General features: G+C 41.8%; 1 protein-coding gene across 1 annotated transcript in view; it reads right to left on the bottom strand.

The window, feature by feature from the left end:
- Window positions 1-287: 287 nt before the first annotated feature.
- Window positions 288-21,179, bottom strand: part of LOC148031672 (uncharacterized) — a 78,822-nt gene continuing 57,930 nt past the window's right edge. The window contains exons 5-7 of the mRNA XM_087685253.1: window positions 12,669-12,852; window positions 865-927; window positions 288-774 (exon numbers count right to left, since the gene is read on the bottom strand). Coding sequence (XP_087541379.1) covers window positions 724-774; window positions 865-927; window positions 12,669-12,852 — 298 coding nt within the window. The 3' untranslated portion in view covers window positions 288-723. The remainder of the gene's footprint in view (window positions 775-864; window positions 928-12,668; window positions 12,853-21,179) is intronic.

Below are 21,179 nucleotides of genomic sequence, written 5' to 3'. Positions count from 1 at the left end.
TGTCCCTGACAGACTCTAACCAGGGCTCACAACCAGGAGATAATAGACTTAAATAAGTCAGGCTAATAAGGGCCAACACACTCCCATCTTCATCTTCCATAATCATTACTTCATCCCTGCCCAAACCTTGAGACTCAATTCCCACACTGTTAGTTGCTCAACCTGCTGGACATGCTTCAAGTCCCATCTCTACATGGGACATTCTAGCTAATCATACATCTTGGCATAGTTGGACTACTGTTTTTGTGTGGTACATACGTCTTGGGAAATAAATTGATTCCTTGATATGGTCAGATCTTTCTTCCCACTCTTAAGGTCCTTGAGATAGGGTAAAAGTTACATCACATCATACTAAAGCATGACCTTGGAACTTCAGAGCTTCAGCAGCTTACGCATGGGGGTGTGTGTATTTGGGGTGGGGAGACCCACTATGCCAACAGCCATAGCTACTAAAGCATGAGCTTGGAACTTTAGCACTTCAGTAGCTTAAGCATTACATTTAAGCTTCCACAACAGAGATATATGATAACATTTACAATATAAGTTAGATCAACAAACATCACCTCTTCAAAACTCTTCGTTGTGAGACCTTTTCATCTTGAAGATGTTCCAAATGGTGACAAGAATACTAGACCCTGCTGAATCCGGAATACAGAAACATGCCATAAACTGAATGATAACATGGGTGAAATAGTAGTAGGGGGATCACCCTTAATTCCCCATCTATTTGTCTCCACCCAAGGAGGCTTGCACAAGCTTTTGAGCTGCTGCAACCTGTGAGAAGATACAAGTACCAGAAAGGTTTTTCAAAGATTGGTTTAAAAACTCTACATCAAAGCAAAGGATATCAAAGAGAAACCTCACTTGAGCTGATGTCCCCTTCAAGACAATCACCCGCTCTGTTCCACCATCTTCTAGCTCATTAATCTACACACAAAGGTCGACTTTCAAATCCTCTCCAACTGGAGTTCCTTTCAAGAAAGATATAGATTATCAACTTGATGCCTACTGAACATCATCATCTCACTATGCATGAGAAGAACTTTCATTTGATATCATCAAGAAAACAGCTTTACATTCTTCTGCAAAAGCTGTTTTACAAGCTATCTAAAAGCTGAGACAAATGGTCCAACAGCAAGTGCAAGCATTAAATCATGGCTGCCCATGTGCATCAAACATATACCCGCTTTCCCTGCTTTTCTCAAATATAAAGTAACGATACAGCAATAACTCACAGCTTCTACTTACCACAAATTCACTATTTTAGAAGAGACTTTCCCTATGAGGACCCCTCAATTTTTATTCCATATCAGCAAGTATATCCTTGTCACATCCAAGAAACCCATTATTTTGATCACTCCTCTACCTTATCTCAACCATGCACACAAAAAGTTCATTTTCAGCTGTTCAACTGATGGGTGGCACATCTAAAAACTAGTAACTGACAATTTTGCAATCAGAGCTCATCATTAAGTACCACAAAAAGGCTGAGGCACAGCCAAAAGCACTCCAAAGGGTGAATAACGACCAGTTCTCTATCCCTATAATAGTGACGGAGGTCTAATGCCTTTCCACATATTAGTAGAACTCATGCCCCATACATCAAAGCTTCTATGGCTCCATTTCTTTTACCAAGAGGAAATGATTGTGTTGGAGGATCATCCCCTGGACGGGCAGTGGGCCGGCAGGTGGAGGGGCCTTCAGGCAGACAGACAGGGGCGAAGGGCAGGTGGATAGTTTTCAGGAAGCGCATGCAGTCTGAGCAGGCATGGGCAGTTGCAGCCTGGGCAGACTAGCAAGAAGTCAGGCAGGTCACTGCAGTCTGACCAGCCAGCATGCGACATGGCAGTGCAGTTGGCCAGTTTCAGTCTGGCTAACCTCCTTTTCTTTTCTTCCTGCAGCCTGTTCATACAGCCCAGCCTCCGTGGTCATGTACTTCCTTTTTCTCAAAGAGTGTGAGGTCAGGCCTCCTTTTTCTCAAGATCTTTTGAAATAGATGATTCGAAGGCCAAATGTGCCAATATCGAAGGCACCCAAAGAGCTCATCCGACCTACATATCCATTCAAATCAAATGCTGCTAGTAGCCTTAAGAGTGCTACGTTAAAGTGCCAGAAGGGGTCCTTGTTGGAGTATGACTGCTATGCCTCCGCCAAAGAACTACAACACCCTTGAATCTGTGCTTGTCAAAGAAAGAAGCAATTCAAAGCTATGATTGATGGGTGAATTGCTATGATTGATGGGTCAGAAAGCACCAAAGAATACTACAAATGGTGGTTTCGATTTTAACATCATGATCAACACTCAAGCCTTTCACCTTGCTGTGTATGCTTCGATGCTTGGATCATCACAAGCGCAATCCTAGAGAGTTCGAATACCCCACTCAGTTGGGGCAGATGATTGATTTCTAGGCTTTTGAATGCTTCCTCTATGACATCATTCCTAACAGCGATCAATCATATGAAATTCAGAAAACAAGAAGGCCAGCCCCTCTTAAAACATCGATTTCCTCTTCCATCATCTCCCCCCATCCTCATAACGGCCTCCTCTTTTTTGTGGCTTCCGCTCAGATGTCCTTTTTTCAGCTTTTCTAAGGCTTAAAAGCCTTAACATTTGAAAACAATGCTTTTACCCTTCAAGGTTTTTTATAACAAAAAGCGGCCCCTCTAAAAGTAAAATAATACTCTCTAAGGCTCTAAGCCTTCATCTAAACTTATTTATTAAAGTGTTTTTCTTGCACATTTTCTTCACTACTTAGAGTTCTTCCTTGTGTCCAATAAGCTTCGTGACCTCAGAGTTTATCTTTGTCAAGATCAATCCAACATTCAGTACTTTTCGTGTAATGCCCACCATATTCCGAATTACATATCATGCTGGCTAAAGCTCTGAAGCCATGCCACTATCACCTTGGACCATCCACTAGGGAAAATTTTCCAACATGTTTGAGCCGAATCGAGTTTTCACAAAAAACGCTTGACATATGTAGCCCTACCATGAGTCTACAAATATTTATGTGCAGTGGTTTACCTAGAGCAAACATGAAAATAATCTGACTCTCATCATGATGACCAACAATGAAGATTTTTCAGGTACCTAGATCGAATACAAAGATAATTCTGCTCTCATCAATCTGCCCTGTTAAGCAGACTTTTTGAACTCTTGGATCAAACTCATAAATTATATCCTCTTCATGAAAGTTTTTTCACACCACCTACAAGTTGATGACCCCGTGCTATGGTGGACATGGATGCCCACATCTATTGGAGAAGTGTTACAACATGACCATTGGTAGAGAGCCATGGAGCACAAACTTGAAGCCATTGAGCAAAATGGAACATGGGAGTTGGTGCCTTGACAAGCCAAATGGAAAGCTATTGTAGTGAAGAGGGCCTTTCAGACCAAATGTCATAGTGATTACAATCACAAAGCCAAATTTGTGGCTAAGGATTTAGCTCAAAAGCCTTGCGTAGATTTTGATAACATTTTCACCCCTACCACATGGATCACAACTATTCAAACAATTCTTGCACTTGCTAGCATAGTTGCCAAGAAACCCATTTTATAAGATCATGAAACTCATGTCATACCTTGGTGTTTCGTAAATGTATGAAACACCTATTTGGAATTTTCTAAAAAAGAAAACTCTCCCCTAAAGAAGTTTGTGAGCTTTTATATTAAGCACTCATCATGGATCCATTTTATATGCTAACATGGATTATTATCAATCATTGGTATTGATTATAAGGATTTTGTTTAAGTTGTTGTCCATCTATGATGCTTCTAGATTTAAATTTAATGTTATGGCCCATGATGCATATAAACATAAATATTATGTTGAATGCTCAAGTTACGTGGTTATTTTCCATCTTGAATGAGACCTGTTTCTAAAATTTTACGAAATTCATATGAAACCTATGAAAGCCGTTTCATACCTCTCGTTTCAAAAACCCTTGGCAACTATGCTTGCTAGCCACAGAATATGCCTAGTTAATCAACTGTATGTGACTTTTGCGTTTTCGAAAACCCTTGGCAACTATGCTTGCTAGCGATAGGAGATGACTAGTTTTATCAATTGGATGTGAAGTCTACATTTTATAATTGAGACTTGAAGGAAACCTATGTTGAGCAACCTCTTGGGTTCACACAGTCAGATGCCAAAGCACATGTTACTTATTATTCATTCTCATGTGTGAATACACATTATTGTGTGTAAAACTATGTTTAGGTGTTAACACCTTTATACCACTTAGTATTAAATAAGGATCAAAGGGTTAGCTCTATCTCACTTATCATTATCAATCTACTTCTTCCAATCAATTTATATGCATGCATTGTATACAAGCAAACCCCCCCCCCCCCTCTCTCTCTCTCTCTCTCTCTCTCTCTCTCTCTCTCTCCGCTACCAAACCCAACAGTGGTATCAGAGCCAATGACATTGCAACTACCTCCACCATGAGCCTCTAAGTCTAGTCTACCAGTTCATGCCACCTTTGTTGTTCTAGCACATCCAACTCAGCCTGAGCTACCAATTGTAACACTCCATTTTTTTTGTCGAGTGGTGTTCTTGTGCTGTCTGTCGAGTATTGTCAGCTATGAAAGGTGTTGTTTGATTCTTCTGCATCCCACACCCTCTATCCTACTGCTACAGACTTGTGGCCGCTGCCTTCAATACCTAGAAGAAGAAGGACAACAAGAAGATAACAAATAAGAAAAAGAAGAAGAAGAAGAAACAAGTGGAAATGCCCACCCTTGCTGGCTCCTCCTGGCCAGTGCCCAAGCCTTTTGCCATGTTTCCAGTGCTGCACATCATTGTGTCATGAGCCCCACCCTGAAAGACATTGATGCCGCTCGGGCTCTCGTACTATTGTTACGTTGTCTACTACGTTTATTGCCTAGTATCACCTACCTCCTTGTGACAAGTCTGCATCTGCCCGTCCCTCTTCACTCAATCATTTTGAGCCTCTATCATCTTGCACCACATGTGTGCCCACTGCTTTTTACCTGTTGTGCCATCCACATCACCAATCAACCTGCCCTACTTGTGCAACGACACATCTTCATATACATTGAGCCACCAACCTTGCATGGCTATCATCTGCCTATTGACTTCCACATGCCTATCCCCACCTACAACCTAGCCATGTGTGTTGCCTATCAGATTATTTGTTGACTTATCATTAACCTATCAAGATAAGGTTATTTCATGAAACCTTAGTTAATCAAAGTAAGAATTCTTCTTCAATGGCAAATCACATGTAGATTGGGACATTCTGAATTTTATCAAAATTTCTCCATCAAATTCCATGTGTATTGCCCATCATATTATTTGTCGACCCATCATCAACCTATAGAGATAAGGTTATTTCGTGAAACCTTAGTCAATCAAAGTAAACATTTTTCTTTAGGAGCTGATCACATGAAGATTATGACATTTCGAATTTTATCAAAATTTCTCCATCAAATTTGCAGCATTTCGATTTCCTTTGAAATATTGTTGGGTGTAAAGCCCCTTTGGGTGTAAACTCATGCGTGTATAAACTTACGGGTGTGAACACACCCTTCACTTGTACCCTAACATATAAATACATTTTTATTCTTTCTGTACCCTGCAACACACTCGTACACTCTAACATGATTCTCCGAGCTCTCTACTCTATCTCTGCTCACTTCAAGCTCGCATTCTGGTTAGCACTCAAGTGCAACAAACTGGTATTAGAGCTAAATGGTTCACGCAAGCCACAGGCAATAGTCGTCAATTGCAAGCTCAACGGGGCAGCGACAATTGTTGGACCCAGGTGGCACACAGACAGAGGAGACTAAGGTGACTCATGCAGTCAACACACACGAGCGTGACCGAGCCACAGGTGAGAAGCAGGGGAGCCACCGGCGAGAAGCAGGCGAGCGAACAGGCGAGAAGCAGGCAAGTCCACGAGGTGTGCAACAAGAGACTAAGGCTGCCCGTGGCAAGGATTGCTCACAATGTGAGGCAGCCAATCGACAGGGACCAGTGTGGCGGGTGCCAGGCGTAGCTAGCCAGGCAACTAACTGCTGCGCGACAGGACCAGAGACTTCACAAGGGGCGAGACGACCGGACTGCTGCGTGATGGGCGACAGGGTGCTGCACGAGTCAACAAGCCGTCACGCAACGTGGCTACACGGACGACGGGAAAGTCAACGGCCCAATACATTTTTCTTAAAATTAGAAACTTTCTAGTCTGATTTGTTTCCCCTCATACGGGTGTTCATCCGAGCAAGCACAAAGCACAAATCTGTGCCAATTTGCTCCATAAAATTTGGGGCTTTTTCCAGATTTGGTTCCTGACACATATTTCTATGATTCCAGATCCACAAATTGCAGACATTGAGTGCAGGGGTTTCGGAGATTTTTGGAAATTTCAAATGCAAGTGAAATTTTTGCTTGACTAAGCCAATTTCTTGGAAATTTGTGCACTCCTGGACCTCAAAATTTGGGGCTTTTGCAAAATTTTGGCTAACTTTGCCAATTTTGCCCATTTTATGGTCTCAGGTTTATGTAATGATGCAATCGGTTCAGATTTTTCAGTAAAGTTTTGGGGGTTTTACTGAAATTTGAGAGTTTTGGCAAAAATGATATCTAAAATGTACATTGGAAACATTACTAATGCAATCTTGGTGCTGTAAGCAATGACATTCATTTCCCACTTGTGAAATATTAAAGAAATTGCAAAGAATCTTGGTTTCTTTTGTGTATCAGAAGTACTTGGTTACATATGTATGCCGTACATATGTTGGGCACCTTCCATTGAGTTGATGTATTGCTGAACAGTCATTTTGCAGCAGTCTTAGTGATCATTTGCAGATCTGGGATTATTGCAAATGTACTTTTGGTGATAATGTTGAAGTGGGAGTCACTTGGTAGTGATGTATGCTTTGAGTATGTGCTGAAATTTCAATTATACTGCTGAAAGTCAACAGTCCTACTGCTGTACATGTACTTGGATTAAACCTTACTCTCATTGCCTGAATATTCAGCTCATTGTCTGCTGTTATTAATTGCAGTTTTTTTTTGGATACATTGCTGAACAATGGCTGCAAATGCTTCAAGCAATAGTGACACAAAATCCCTTTTTAAAATCAAGAGATTTGATGGCACTGGTTTTGATTTGTGGAAGGACAAGATGCAAGGCATTTTGTTTCTCAAAGATTGTGATGATGCTCTCTTGGAAGTCAAGCCTGCAGCTATGACAAATGAGGATTGGGCTAGACTCAACAAGAAGGCCATTGCATACATTAAAATAGTTGTATCTGATGATGTACTTACGGAGATTAAACGTCTTGATACAACTTATGCAATATGGAAAGAGTTGATGGACACTTATGAAAATACAACTCCAATAAATCAAGTTCACCTTATGCACAAGCTTCTAAACATGGAGTCGGATGAGTCTGAGCCCGCATCGGAGAATCTAACTGCTTTCACAGGGATTTTGAGCCACTTACACGACTCTGGTTTGCAGCCCTTCAATGATAAATTTAAGGCCATTTTCTTGATGATGACTCTGCCTGATAGCTGGGAGTCTTTGGTTGTTTCATTGAGCAACAATCTTGCTTTAACCTTTGATGGTGTTAGGGGCTCTATTCTCAATGAGGAGATTAGAAGAAAATCCAGTGGAGAAAGCAATGGTTCAGTTTATCATCTGAGAGGCAAGTCAAAAAAGAGAGGTAATGCAAGAAATAAAGGCAAAAGCAAGAGTAAAAGCAAGGGCAAACAACAAGATGTCACTTGCTATCAATGTGAATGTAAAGGGCATAAAAAGCCCAATTGTTGCTACTACAAGAAAGAAAGAAACAGCAACGAAAGAAAAAGAAGGATGACAAGAAAGATGATGACAACTCTCCCTCGAAAGAAGTTGCAAAAGCAAATGTTGCATCTAGTGTGGTTATTGAAGAACTCTCTGACACTGGAGAAATACTTGTTGCAGCCTCATGTAATGATGTAGATATTATGGCAACAGTAGGTGATATGCACATCACTAAAAAGGAGGTGATTGATGCCTTACTTTCAGCCCATGATGGGCTGTCTCAAACATGGATAGTGGACAGCGGTGCCTCCTTTCACGTCACTCCCATCCCATTTCTACTCTGATAGATCCAAACTAGAAGGTTTCAGCTTCTAGAGATTCAAAGGTTGTTGATACTTCTATGAGAATGCGCAACGAAAAGGAACAGAAACACAAAGACAAAGGAACAAAGAGAGATTGCAAGAAAAGAATAATGAAATCTACATTGAATAAGAAATAATGCTGATACAAATAGAAAAGCGAAAGCAGACCGATCATCTCTTTGGCTTGCTTATCATGCTCCAAAACATGTGGGACAAAGCTCCTCCCATAGAACCTTTTCATGTGTCCTCAATGTAAAAAGGCTGGTATAGAAGGCATCAAACTCAAAGAGATGGCTGTTGAGTCAAAAGAATCATAGCCATATCCTCTGAAGTGATCATCCTACCAAGGGATGCACGCTCATTTCTTCATATCCTCCAACTTGTTAATATGATCCATCTGGAACTTCTTCTCAAGAGTAATCCTGTCATGAGGACATGTATTTTTGAAACCTCACTTAATATATGGATTAATTTTTAATCACATGATTAGCCCCAGACCCAAGAAAATCATCAGATGTCAAAGGCAGAAGTTGCTATAAGTTATGTTGCACAGGTAGTTGGTGGCATCTGGTGTCAATTGTTGGCCTAGCTCATTCATTTGGCCATGAGTGTTAGTTAGTGACACTAGAGATGTGGCGTTTAATAGTACATAACGCCGATCTAATGGTCAAAGATGGCACAGAGAGACTCGGGAGTGAAATATGCATGTATTGGTCAATCAAATTATTTTTCCGGACACCAAAATAATTATTAGATTAATTTTCAATAATTAAAGGCTATAACTTAATATTTAATGATAGATAATGTTGAAAAAACCATTTGAAAAGGTTGCCACTTAGCAAACTTGCCCATACAAGCTAGTAAAAGGCTAAAGAAGTGGAAAAACGAGATCATTCTGATTGTAGCAAATGTGGAAGAGCTGTGAGCAGCCATGAACAACCTATTTTCAGCCATTGCAACCAGCCACGAGTGAGTTTTCAAGAGGTGATTGTAAATTCAGACCCTCCACAAGTGAGCAATTGCATCCAAGTACAAGGTGATAGCTGATTTGGATGTCTCAGATATAGGCGACACCATTTAATGCTGTTGTGGCAAGGCAGCAGCCACATTTGACTAATTTTTAGTCATTCTTCGCGACAAAACTCTAAATTTTCTCTCTATAGCTCTCTCTCTCATCTCCCAGTCATTTCACAACCTTGTTCGGAAGATCTCACCATTTAGACCCTTGAAGGCTGAGAAATTGCAATTTTCTCTGCTATAAACCCTAATTTACAGCAGTTTACAGCACAAATTAGGGTTTAGCAGCAGCCTCAAAAAAGCGTGCCAAAATTGAAAGCTCCAAGACTTGGATTTTTCAAAGCTGAAGTTGAATTTCAGCAAGATTCAGGTGGATGACTAGCCACCCATTGAATTTGGGGCATTTCCATCGTCTATGAAGTGGGTGAAGGCCAATTAAGTACCCAAATCAAGGGGCGAATCAGATTGAAAACTTGCTGGTCACTTTGGGCAGCAAGGGGAGTTTGAATTGTGAAGGGGATCGAGAGAATTCCATTGTAAATCAACTTCTTCTTCGATAAATCTAAAAAAATACCGAAAGGGGCGCCAATTTTGGGGCCAATCGAGTGTGCATTGTCCAAGATCAGTAGGTAAATTTGTATTTTCAGATTTGCATTTATTGTTTGCTGCCGTAATTAAGTTAAAATCAGGGATTTACCACCCATCCATCGAAGGAAGGCTAGTTTCATGGTTCCATTGGACAAATGTCTTCTGATGGTACAAAGAAGCAAGCTTTGTCTACACTTCCACTGTTTTCCGCACCCTAAACACATGCATTAGGACAGAATCCTATAAGCTCATAAAGAGGAAAGATCAAGCTCTAGAGTTAAGCCGATCCCATACAACCGCACAATCCATCGATGATCCAACGATGGGATCCTCTACTGAGTGGGGAATAGGGTGGGTTAAAAACTCCCAAAGATTAAAGGTATCAAGGATACACTCCACCTTACATGACCAAAGCGAGTAGTTTGAACCATCAAGTAGGTCCTCTTTGGGTAAAGAAGGAAGTCTAGGCACCTCTATAGAGGGTGCCACAAATGGCATATGAAGGCCAGTAGAAGGGACCTTCTATGAGACATGAAGAACACAAGGAGGAGAGGGTTCTCGAACAAACGGGCTACTAACCTCCGTTCTTCATGATCTGCGCAATAATCTCACCGTCCTTTAGAGGAGTGCTAAGAAAGCTCCTCGTCTGTATCATCAAAGCCACAAATTGGTGGTAAGACACCCTCACCCATAAGAAATTTACATTTTAGTGGTAGACAGCCCCGAAACAAGAGGAAACACAATCACAAGAAAGCCGATGTTGAGGATCTACCTGGGGGAGAAATATTGTCACCTGCACAAAGAAGTTGTCACCTTCAATAAGAAAGTTGTGTTTTCAACAAAACATAGATGTGAATGGCCTCCTCTACAAGAATCAATGATTCTCTATCTCTCAGACAATGATACCATGCTCTAATACCATGTGAGAGAGTGTAATGGAAAGGAACAGAAATACAAAGACAAAGGAACAAAGAGAAACTGCAAGAAAAGAATAATGAAATCTACAGTGAACAAGAAAGAATGCTGATACAAACGGGAAAGAAAAAAGAGATTGATCAATCCTTTTGCCCAAAGCATCAGTGAAGGCACCAAATCAAGTTGATAATAATGGCAACACTGAAGACGGAGGAAGGAAGACGACGGAGCCGGAGTGTGCACATGCCAAGGAAGGAGGAAGATGAGATGAATGATTTGCCAACTGAGTGGGGGAGGCTACAAATAGCCAAATATCCCCAAATCTAACCGATCTAAAATTTGGGGCCAAAAATATGACCAATCAACATTGGTAAACATGTCAAAAATGCTCAAAAAAATCCCGAAAAGAGTCAACAATGTCCGGCAAGTGTAGGTAAACTATTGTATATAAAATTTGCTTGGAAATGCACACAAAATCCTAGAGGAAAAAATGCATTGAAAGGCAATACACTCATTGCTCTAGAATGAGCCACCTCCTCCGTCAAAACAAGTGACAGACACATCAGAGCTCCTAAAGTCCTCATCTGACTTAGACTGAGGCTCACAAGCAGCAGATGACAAGGCATGACAAACATGACTGCTCACAACTTATAGGTGTCCAAGGCTCATAGGATCTTTGATTTGGTTGATTAGCACTCATCTTGATCTTATTCTTGCAAGGTTATGAGTGAACCCAAAAACCCTCATTGACAAGATGCTATGTGGATTTTGAGATTCCTCAAGAGCACATGCAACCATGGCCTATTCTATCCTGTAGGTTCAAGTGACCCCACCCTAGTCTTGTGTGGATCAACAAATTTAGCCGAATATGTTGATCATCACCAACCAACTACGGGCTATTGCTTCTTACATGGTCCAAGTGTTGTTTTGTGAAGTAGTATGAAGCAACCAACAGTGGCCCCTTTGTTATATAGAGGCAAAATATAGAGCAGCATCTACTACTACATGATATTAGAGGATCATCTAGTGGACAGACAGTGGGTAGGTAAAGGGCCTTCCGGCAGCCAGACAAGGGCAGTGAGCAAGAAGACCGTTTTCAAGCAGCAAGGCGGTCTAGTCAGGCACAGGCAGATTTCAGGCAGTGATGGGACACTGGCCGGCAGTCGAGCAGGTCAACTGCAGTCTGACTATGCAGCATGTGATGTGGCAGTGCAGTCGGCCAGTCTGGCTGACCTTTTCTCTAGATGCATTGCTAGAGTGCTAGTAGAGCTTCATAGTTTAAGAAACCTTCAAATTGAGACAGGAAATTTCACACTTTATCACCCTTCTCAAAGATTGGCTAATAGGTTCCTCTCCTTGCCCCTTTTAAAGTAAAGTCATCTGCATATTTGTAAATTTGGGAGAACTAGTGAACAGTATCTTTATCTTTTTTTTCCTTTTCTTTGCTAGCTGAGATTTTAAAAAACTGAAATATTGAACACATTGCCATCAACTTATCTCCTTTTCATCCCAGTCCTCTCCTTCAATAAAGCCATTATCATTTTGAGAGTGGAGAACTCATGTGAGATCCTGATCATGCCATACATCGGATGTTAAGGACTTGGGCACAATCTTGTTCATTGACATCACATTCAAGTTCAGATGGGCAAAACTTATGAGCAGACTACCTTTTATAATAGGTTTTATACCACAGACTGGATACGTGATACAATAAGATTCCACAACAATTCACATTTATGTAAAAGCTACCTAAGCAACAATGGAATAAATAAACTTTATGGGTTGCATGTCACTTGCAGGATAAAAGAATCAAATTTTAGCTTTGCAATTTATAAGTTCAAGTAATTTTATTTCTTCTCTCCATCTCATAAAGTCATGTTTAATTTGCAAAGATAAAGTCCTCTAGTGCTCACATCGTTTTCTCGAGTCTGATGATGCTTATTTTTACAATTCCTTGCAACAGACTGCAAACAAATTCACTGCCATTACCTAAGGGCACTTGCATACCTTAAGTCTTGCACCTGTTTTGGCTCTTATCCGTTTGATGACAGTCCCACGCTTTCCAATAACCTTGCCAATACAATCATTCGGAACATTCATCTCAATCGAAGTCTCTTGCGCAAACTTACTCGTCACAAGCGAAAGTAATGGTGGCTTCACATCTAAAACCACCTTGCGTGGAGGATTTCCCCTAAAAACAAAAAAAAAAAAGAAGAACAACTATGAATACATGTTACATTCACCAAATATCACCTATATGCCAACAAAAAATGCACATGACTTGCACATTAGGGGGGTGAAAGTATGCAAAGATAAAGCTTAAAGACATAGTTAGCTTATTTAAATCCATTGCATAAAACCAATGCAGCTGATTTATCACAGGCACGCATGTTGAATTTTAACAAAACCTGAGTACAATTTTTGAAAACCACTTATCATGGCTTTTTGATTCAAGAATTGGGGGTGGACTGGAGAACAAATGAAGAGAACAGCAAGAGAGAAGAAAGGAAATAAAGAAGAAGAAGAAAGGACAGAGGGAGAGAAGAAAAAGGGGTGTGCATGTGTGAGCAAAGAGAGGAGGCAAGATGCATAGAGAGAGAAAGAAAGATGTATTTACATCTCCAAGAAGCTAGAATGGCCTATGAGACAAAGAAATGAGTACATCTAGCCATGTTGTCTCAACCCGAGAACCACAATGAAAATGAAAAACAACTAACTATGCTGATACTTACAATCCTAACAACTACAAGTGTAGGCTACCATTATGTAGAAAATTATCGCTTGATGACCCTTCAGCTAACCTGTTTTTTCCCTCTAAGGAGGCTCCTACTTCTTGGGCTTTAGAGGGGGGCCCTCCCCAACCACCCTCAAAGGGGACACCTCATCGTGGCGTTCATCACCCACCCTTTACTCCTTTGGGATGGCTGTCCTTGAGCAGTCATTTCTCCTCCTAATACTCAGGATCTTCAGAGACCACCTAGATCGGAGCCTTGGAGCTTCGAATTCCTTTGAGCATAGAGTTACTAAGCGAGTGGCTTCTCTCCCGAGGCGGAGTCGGGTTCTACAGTTCATCCCATCCACTATTCCTTACTACAGGTTACCTTTCACGGGAAATCTTGGATCTTAGAGATCCTCTTCTTCATTGTCTCTCTCTTTGCTCTCCCTTTTTGGGCCTGAGGGAGTGTTGAGAAACCACTCCTTCAGTTCACACACTTTATTTAGGGTTTTGCACTGATAGCCCCAAAAAGGGCTGGTGTCCACATTTTGGCCACTTTTTTAGTGGGCGCCCACACAATGGAGCGCCACCCTAGACATCTTATGCCTATAAATAGGCAGTCACTTCATTCAAACTTTACACTTCTACCACTCTTCAATCATTCTTCACCCCTCTTCCTCCATCATCACACATCCTTCTCTCACCAACCTCTTCCACTACCCTCACACCCCTTCAAGAGGACATTGCAGTTCATGGCTCCTGACTGCTTTCACCCTTCCTCTTCTGCTTCAGATGCCCTATTTCAACATCAGCCTTGCATTTGGAGCATCTTCCACCTAGCATCACCATCATCTACTTGGCATCAGCACCCTTCTCCATCATGCTCCCACTTCACCTACGTTTTTCAAGTTAGAGGACTTCTCCTTGCCTGGGGTCTGTTGAGACCTACGTTTTTGCAACCTAGCTCCTCTTCCATCATCTGGTGTCACTCATTTATCACAGGGGCTGCCCTGACTTGCATTTTTGCAGCCTAGCTCCTCCTTCATCACCTACCATCATTTATCAATCACAGGGGCTGCTCGGACTTGCGTTTTTGCAGCCTAGCTCCTCCTCCGTCACTTGGCATCATTTGTCTATCACAAGGGCTACGGCAACTTGCGTTTTTGCACCATGGCTCCTCCTCCATCACCTAGTGTAAGTCTTTTGTCACCAAGGCTGTTGGGACCTGCATTTTTGCAACCCGGCTCATCTTTCATCATCTGATGTCATCATTATCCACGTGGCATCAATATTTGGCTGCTCTCCCTACATTTGACAGCTCCAACACTCTCGGATTTGCGTTTTTCTGCCCAAGTCACTCCTCAACATCAAAGAATTGCACTTTGCTCCCTCAACAGCTAGTGATCATCTTCCACATCTCCAATGGCATCAAAGGACTGCGATTCACTACCTCAACAGCTGTTTTTCACCTTCTAGTGATTACTTTGATAGCCCACTCCCCGGAGAACTGTGTTTTGCTCTCTTCACTGTGCAGATTTCCCACTAGTACTGCCGCCTAATTCAGACAGGACAGTGCAGTTATCTTCTGAGCTTTGGTTCTATCGTATAAGCTTTTCTTCTCATAGCATGATTCAATGCATCATCACCGTGTTCTTGTGTTTCTGAGTTTCTTTTCTCTCTCAATGTTTGCCGTACACACTCTGTGTTACTCCCGCAAACCCTACTATCTCTGTGCATTGTCACTTTTTTTGATATGGTATTAGAGTATACCTGTTATGTTTTTACATCCTCCTATGCAGGCTATCAGCCTGAGTGAGTGAGAGAAAGAGAGAGAGAGAGATCCAAAAAGGACCCGCATGCCTCCTGGACATCGCTAGGGACTTGCAACGCCACCCTCCTGCCACATAATCTACCTGCCGCTCTGTTTCTGCACGCTACAGACACAAGCTACCTAACAGCGAGAGAGAGAGAGGGGGGAGGGGGGGGGGGGGGGGGGGGGGCATGAGAGAGAGAGAGAGTCAGCGTCTCTGCTCTAAGTAGTTCTGTCTACTCCATGCATGCCCTACCCTTCCAATGGACAGCAAAGATAAAATCGGTGCAGCCTTCTTGTCGAGCACTCGTGCAATCGACACTAGACTATTTTGAACACACAAGTACCACACCATGCCAGAGCTGAACACAGTCTTCATAGATCAGGTCGTGGAAGCCTTGGAGTCTAATTTGAACGAAGAGGAGTGCGAAGAAATGGTTCCATGTATAAAGATGATTGCCCCTTGTCTCGGCGTTCAACTCCAATTCTGATGTGCATCCTGCCGTTAAATGCAACAAACATGTCTCCAATGCCATGATGAAACGTACCAAGCACGCCCCTGATGATGTAATGGCAAATTCTAAAACTCCTCCACAATCAAAGCATTGCACTCAATCTTGTGCATAGGTTACCTTGGCCATTGATGAATCCCAAGAGTTGGACTAGGAACATCTCTTGGAATTTGTTAACAAATTGTTGGATAAATATATTCAATACAACCAAGACTCTTTCCGGACTAGAATATATATATATATATATATATATATATATATATATATATATATATATATATATATATATATATATATATAAACCTACAGGTACACTCGTCATTGTACCAAAAACGTCCTTACACTCTACACAGCTTGCTCTCGATCTTTCTCTCTGTCTCTCACTGTGTATACGAGAGTCTGCCTCGATCTTCGTGCCTAATCAATTCCTACAAACTGGTATCAAAGCGCAAGGTGCTACAGACGATTGCCATGCTGAGGCAAAAGACCAGCGTGGTGACGAGAGATCATAGGCAAGCAGGAGAGTCACAGGTGTGAGCTGCGGCAATGACAGTCGACTGCAGCATGTGACGGGACAGCAGGCGTGAAGCACGGACGACAGACAGCAAGAGTGAAGCACGGACAACAGGCAGCAAGCGTGAAGCATGGACGACAGACTCGCACGCGACGAGACAACAAGCTCACACACAACGGGAACGGGGCTTGCCAGGCTACACGGGCGACGATCGCGATCAGCAAGGACGGAACCGGCAACGGGGCTTACAACGCCCGACTAACGTGTCAACGGACCCGTCAGAACTTTCCAAAAATTTTGATCTTTTTTTTAATTTCTTTTACCCACTGACGAGGTTTCGCGCGCATAAGCACAAAATCTCAGACCTGTGCAAAATCAGCTCAAAAATATGGGGCTTTACTCAAATCTGGGAATCTCAACACAGAATTGGACAATCTGACTCAAAAATTGCAAAGTCAGTGCACATTTGCTTCGGAATTTTGGGGCTTTTCACATTTTAGTGAAATTCTTTCAATTTCACTGAAATTAGTGCACACATGACTTGGAAAATTTGGAGATTTGTCTAGATTTGGTGCGAGCAAGATGCAACAGTGATATTTGTCTCAGAAATTGTAAGAATTTGTGACATTTTGTCCCCGACATTTGGGGCTTTTAATGTACATGCACAAATTGGGCTGAAATTAACCCAATTTCTCGACATTGAGGCACATTGGACCTTGTGCAATTTCGGGCTTTTGCAATTTAGGCAAAATTTGTGTAGCATTTGGTCATTTTATGTACATGCAAGTTGAATTCCGCACAATTTGGACGTCAACACTTACTAAAATTTGGGGGTTTTGTTGAAATTGCTTTATTTTGGCAAAATTGGATAGTCCTATGCATGACAGAGGAAATGCAGATGTGTGTTTGATGCTTTTGAGCACAAAATTTTGGGGCTTTTGACCGATCTTGTCAAATTTTATGCCCGTGGATACATGTACAACAGAAATTGTAGCTGAAATTTTGGGATTTCTCAAGTAATGTGATTCACATGCCCTTTGGAACACCTGTAATCAGTTCGATAATGCTGTAGCACTTGATTTGGTGCTTCTGAAAACTATACAGATCTGAAATCTGTACTTCTGCGTGGTCATTTATTGCTGATTGGTACTTGTTTGTACCTTGGTCACTTGGGTGACAGATTGGGCCTGCATTTGCTGGTTTTTTTGTCACATTTGGGCTGAAAACCATGGCTGGCAACAATGATAGTAGTAATTTTATGCATATAAAGAAGCTTGAAGGCGCACATAATTTTACAGTGTGGCAAAAATAGTGCTACAATATCCTGTTATAAAAGAAGCAGGCAAAGCTGATCAAAACCAAAGGGGCAAAGCCTGCAGACATGGGTCAGGACGATTGGAATGAATTGAATGAGCTTGCACGCTCAACCATAGAGCTATCGATTTCTGATGCCTTGCTTTTCAACATTGAAGGTTTGGAATCTGCATATGCTATATGGACTAGACTGGAAGAATTGAATGCACAAAACATTGCTGCAAGCAAAGTGTATTGGCTGAAAAAGCTTATGGATTTGCGTATGAAAGAAGGTACGACAATGTCTACTCAGTTGAGTGAGTTTAACTCCATTTTCAGCCAGCTGGTTGCCTTGAAGTTCATGATTGATGAGGAATTTAAGGCTACTTTCTTGCTTTGCACTCTACCAGAGAGTTGGGATACATTCAGGACTGCTATAACCAATTCTAATGCGATCCTTTTGTATGCTGATGTAGAGAGTGCTCTACTTATGGAAGAGATGAATCAGCAGAACAATGCATCCAGTAAGTCTTCTAGTGCTTTGCATACTAAGGGCAGATCACAGCAAAAGAGCAAATATGATGGCAAGGGACGTAGTAAATCACGTGGCAAAGATGTTGAATGCCATCATTGTGGCAATAAGGGTCACTTTAAACGTGACTGCTACAAATGGAAGAAAGAGAAAGGAAAGGGCAAGAAGACAGATGATAGCAAGGAAGAGAAGAAGAACAGTCAGTCTAAGAAGAGCAGTCTAAAAATTGAAGAGATGAATGTAGTCACTCATGACAGTGACAGTGGGAGTGATGTACTCTTTGTCTCTTCACATTTTGGTGCACATGGCTTTACTTGCAGATACAGATGATGACATGCATACCTGGATTCTTGATTCAGGTGCTTCCTTTCATGTCACCCCTCATCGTAAGTGGTTTTCCACCTATACAAGGGGTCGACATGGTATTGTCCATCTTAGGGACAGCTATGCATGTGAGATTGCAAGTATTGGCAGTGTGCAGTTACAGTTTCAGCATGGCTCTGTCTTTACACTTCAGCATATACGGCATGTACCTCAGCTTAAGAAAAGCGTGATTAGCACAGGGCAGCTACATGATGATGGTTTTCATACCACCTTTGGTGATGGAAATTTGAAGATCTGTAAGGGATCTAGGGTTATTGCCAAAGGCTGCAAGAGTAATACTTTGTATCCACCTCATGTATCTAGTATGCGTGACCATGTTGTTGCCGTGTCCGAGCAGCCAAGCGTTTTTTGGTGGCATGGCCGGTTGGGACACATGAGTCAAACAAGAATGAAAGTGTTTTCTCATTTGGGTTACTTGCCTTGTCTTCGTTATGTTGATCTTGAGCATTGTGATCATTGCATTTAAGGCAAACATGCACAAACGTCACATAAAGAAACTCTTTCTTTGAAATCTTCTCCTCTAGAGTTAGTACATTCGGATATATGTCAAATGCCAAGATTATCTTTAGGGGGAAAGAAATATTGTCACCTTTGTCGATGATGCTACACGGAAAGTATGGGTTTACCCTATTTGTAGCAAGGATGAAATGCTTGATAAGTTTAAAAAATTCTTGGCATTGGCTGAAAATCACACACATAAGATACTTAAGTGTCTTCGCTCTGACAATGGTAGGGAATGTGTCCAAGGCCTTTCAGGCATTTTGTGATAGCAAAGGGATAAAGAGAGACCTCACTGCCCCTCATAATCTGCCCCAAAATGGAGTTGCAGAGCGTATGAATCGGACCATACAAGATAAGGTCCGTACGATGCTGTCTCATGCTACATTATTCCATGATTTTTGGACAGAGGCTGTTATGGCACTTGTTCACTTGATTAATCGGTCACCAAACATGTCTTTTTTTTTTCTTTTTCTTTTTTGGGGGGGGGGGGGGAGGGGTGTGTTCCCAAGAAGCGTGGTCGGGCAAGCCACCTTCATATGCTCATCTGAAAGTGTTTGACTGCGAGGCTTTTGTGCACATTCGTAAAGAAAAACGCAATAAACTTGAGCCAAAGTCCTGTATATGCATTTTCCTAGGATATGGTGACGAGAGTGAAATGGGGTATAAATTGTGGGATCCCGAGAAAAGGAAAGTAGTACGCAGCAATGACGTTATCTTCCGGAAAGATCGCATGTACAAACAGCCCAAAAAAACTGAGGAGGTCCGTAGGGTTGTATTCCGGGAAGAAATACCTTTTGAACAGCAAAATGTGCCCGCTGTACAACACCAAATACCTGCTGTAAATGAACCTGTAAATGCAGGAAATGATGCTGGAAATGATCAACCAGCTATTGCCCATGAAAATGAGCCATTACATGTGTAGGAACAGCCAGGACAGCAAGCTGTTAATGCTGATTTGCAGGCTGAAATGCCAAGATAGCATGCTGAAAATCGAAATTTGCAGGAACAGCCAGCAAACAATGACCATTGGGTTAGAAGATCGTCTAGGGCTACTAGACAACCTGACAGGTTTGTTCCTTGTGCAATTAATGTGGCTGATTATGTCATGTTGATGGACTATGGATAACCGTCTTGCTTCAAGGAAGCAATGGACAGACAAGACAGTAAGAAATGGTATAAATCCATGCTGTCAGAGATGGAATCTGTTGAAAAAAATGGCACTTGGGACTTGGTGCAGTTGCCTAAAGGGTAGAAAACCCTTCCATGCAAATGGGTTTACAAGATGGTCACTTCTGGTTCCTCACCAAAGTACAAAGCAAGATTGGTTGCAAAAGGATACAAGCAAGAGCATGGAATTGACTTTGATGAGATTTTCTCTCATGTAGTCAAGATGACTACGTTGAGAACCGTTTTGGGCTTGGTAGCAGTTGAGGATATGGAGCTCATACAAATGGATGTAAAAACTTTGTTTTTACATGGTGATCTACATGAAGACATATATATGCAGCAGCCTAAAGGGTTTGTTAAACAAGGGAAGGAAAAAATCGTATGTAAACTCAAAAGGAGTTTGTATGGGCTGAAACAAGTACCAAGAGAATGGTATCATAAGTTTGATGCATTCATGCAGTCCCAAGGTTTTCATAGAAGTCAAGTGGATCACTGCTTGTACACCAAGAAGGCAGCACATGGCAGCCTGATTATCTTGGTTTTGTATGTAGATGACATGCTGATTGTTGGCAGGAATACTAATGCCTTGGATTCACTAAAGCAAAGTCTTCATGGCAGCTTTGACATGAAGGATCTTGGTGATGCAAATCACATTCTTGGTATGCGAATACTCAGAGATAGATCGAAAGGCTTACTCTATCTATCTCAGCAGTACATCTCCAAAGTTTTGCAACGTTTCAATATGGAGGGGGAAAAAACAATTGGGGTTCCATTGCCTCCATATGTGAAACTCAGTGCAGAGAACAGCCCTACATCTAATGATGAGAAGGCTGAAATGGCCAAGATACCATATGCTTCAGCTATTTGCAGTTTGATATATACTATGGTTGCTACACGTCTTGACATTGCCATTGCAATGGGAGTGGTTAGCAGATGCATGGCAACCCCTGGCAAGAAGCATTGGGATGCAATGAAAGGTATTATGAGATACCTCAAAGGCACAAAGGAGTTGTGCATCTACTTTGGAAAGCAGAAGGCATCTATTGTTGGCTTTACGGATGCAGACTATGCTGGTCATGCGGACTGTAA

This window comes from Lygodium microphyllum, chromosome 9, assembly GCF_053477565.2.
Source record: "Lygodium microphyllum isolate KBCC chromosome 9, Lygodium_microphyllum_v1.1.10, whole genome shotgun sequence".
Lineage (NCBI taxonomy): Eukaryota > Viridiplantae > Streptophyta > Polypodiopsida > Schizaeales > Lygodiaceae > Lygodium > Lygodium microphyllum.
Note: the sequence above shows the minus strand (reverse complement) of the source record. Positions and strands in the feature narration are given on the sequence as shown.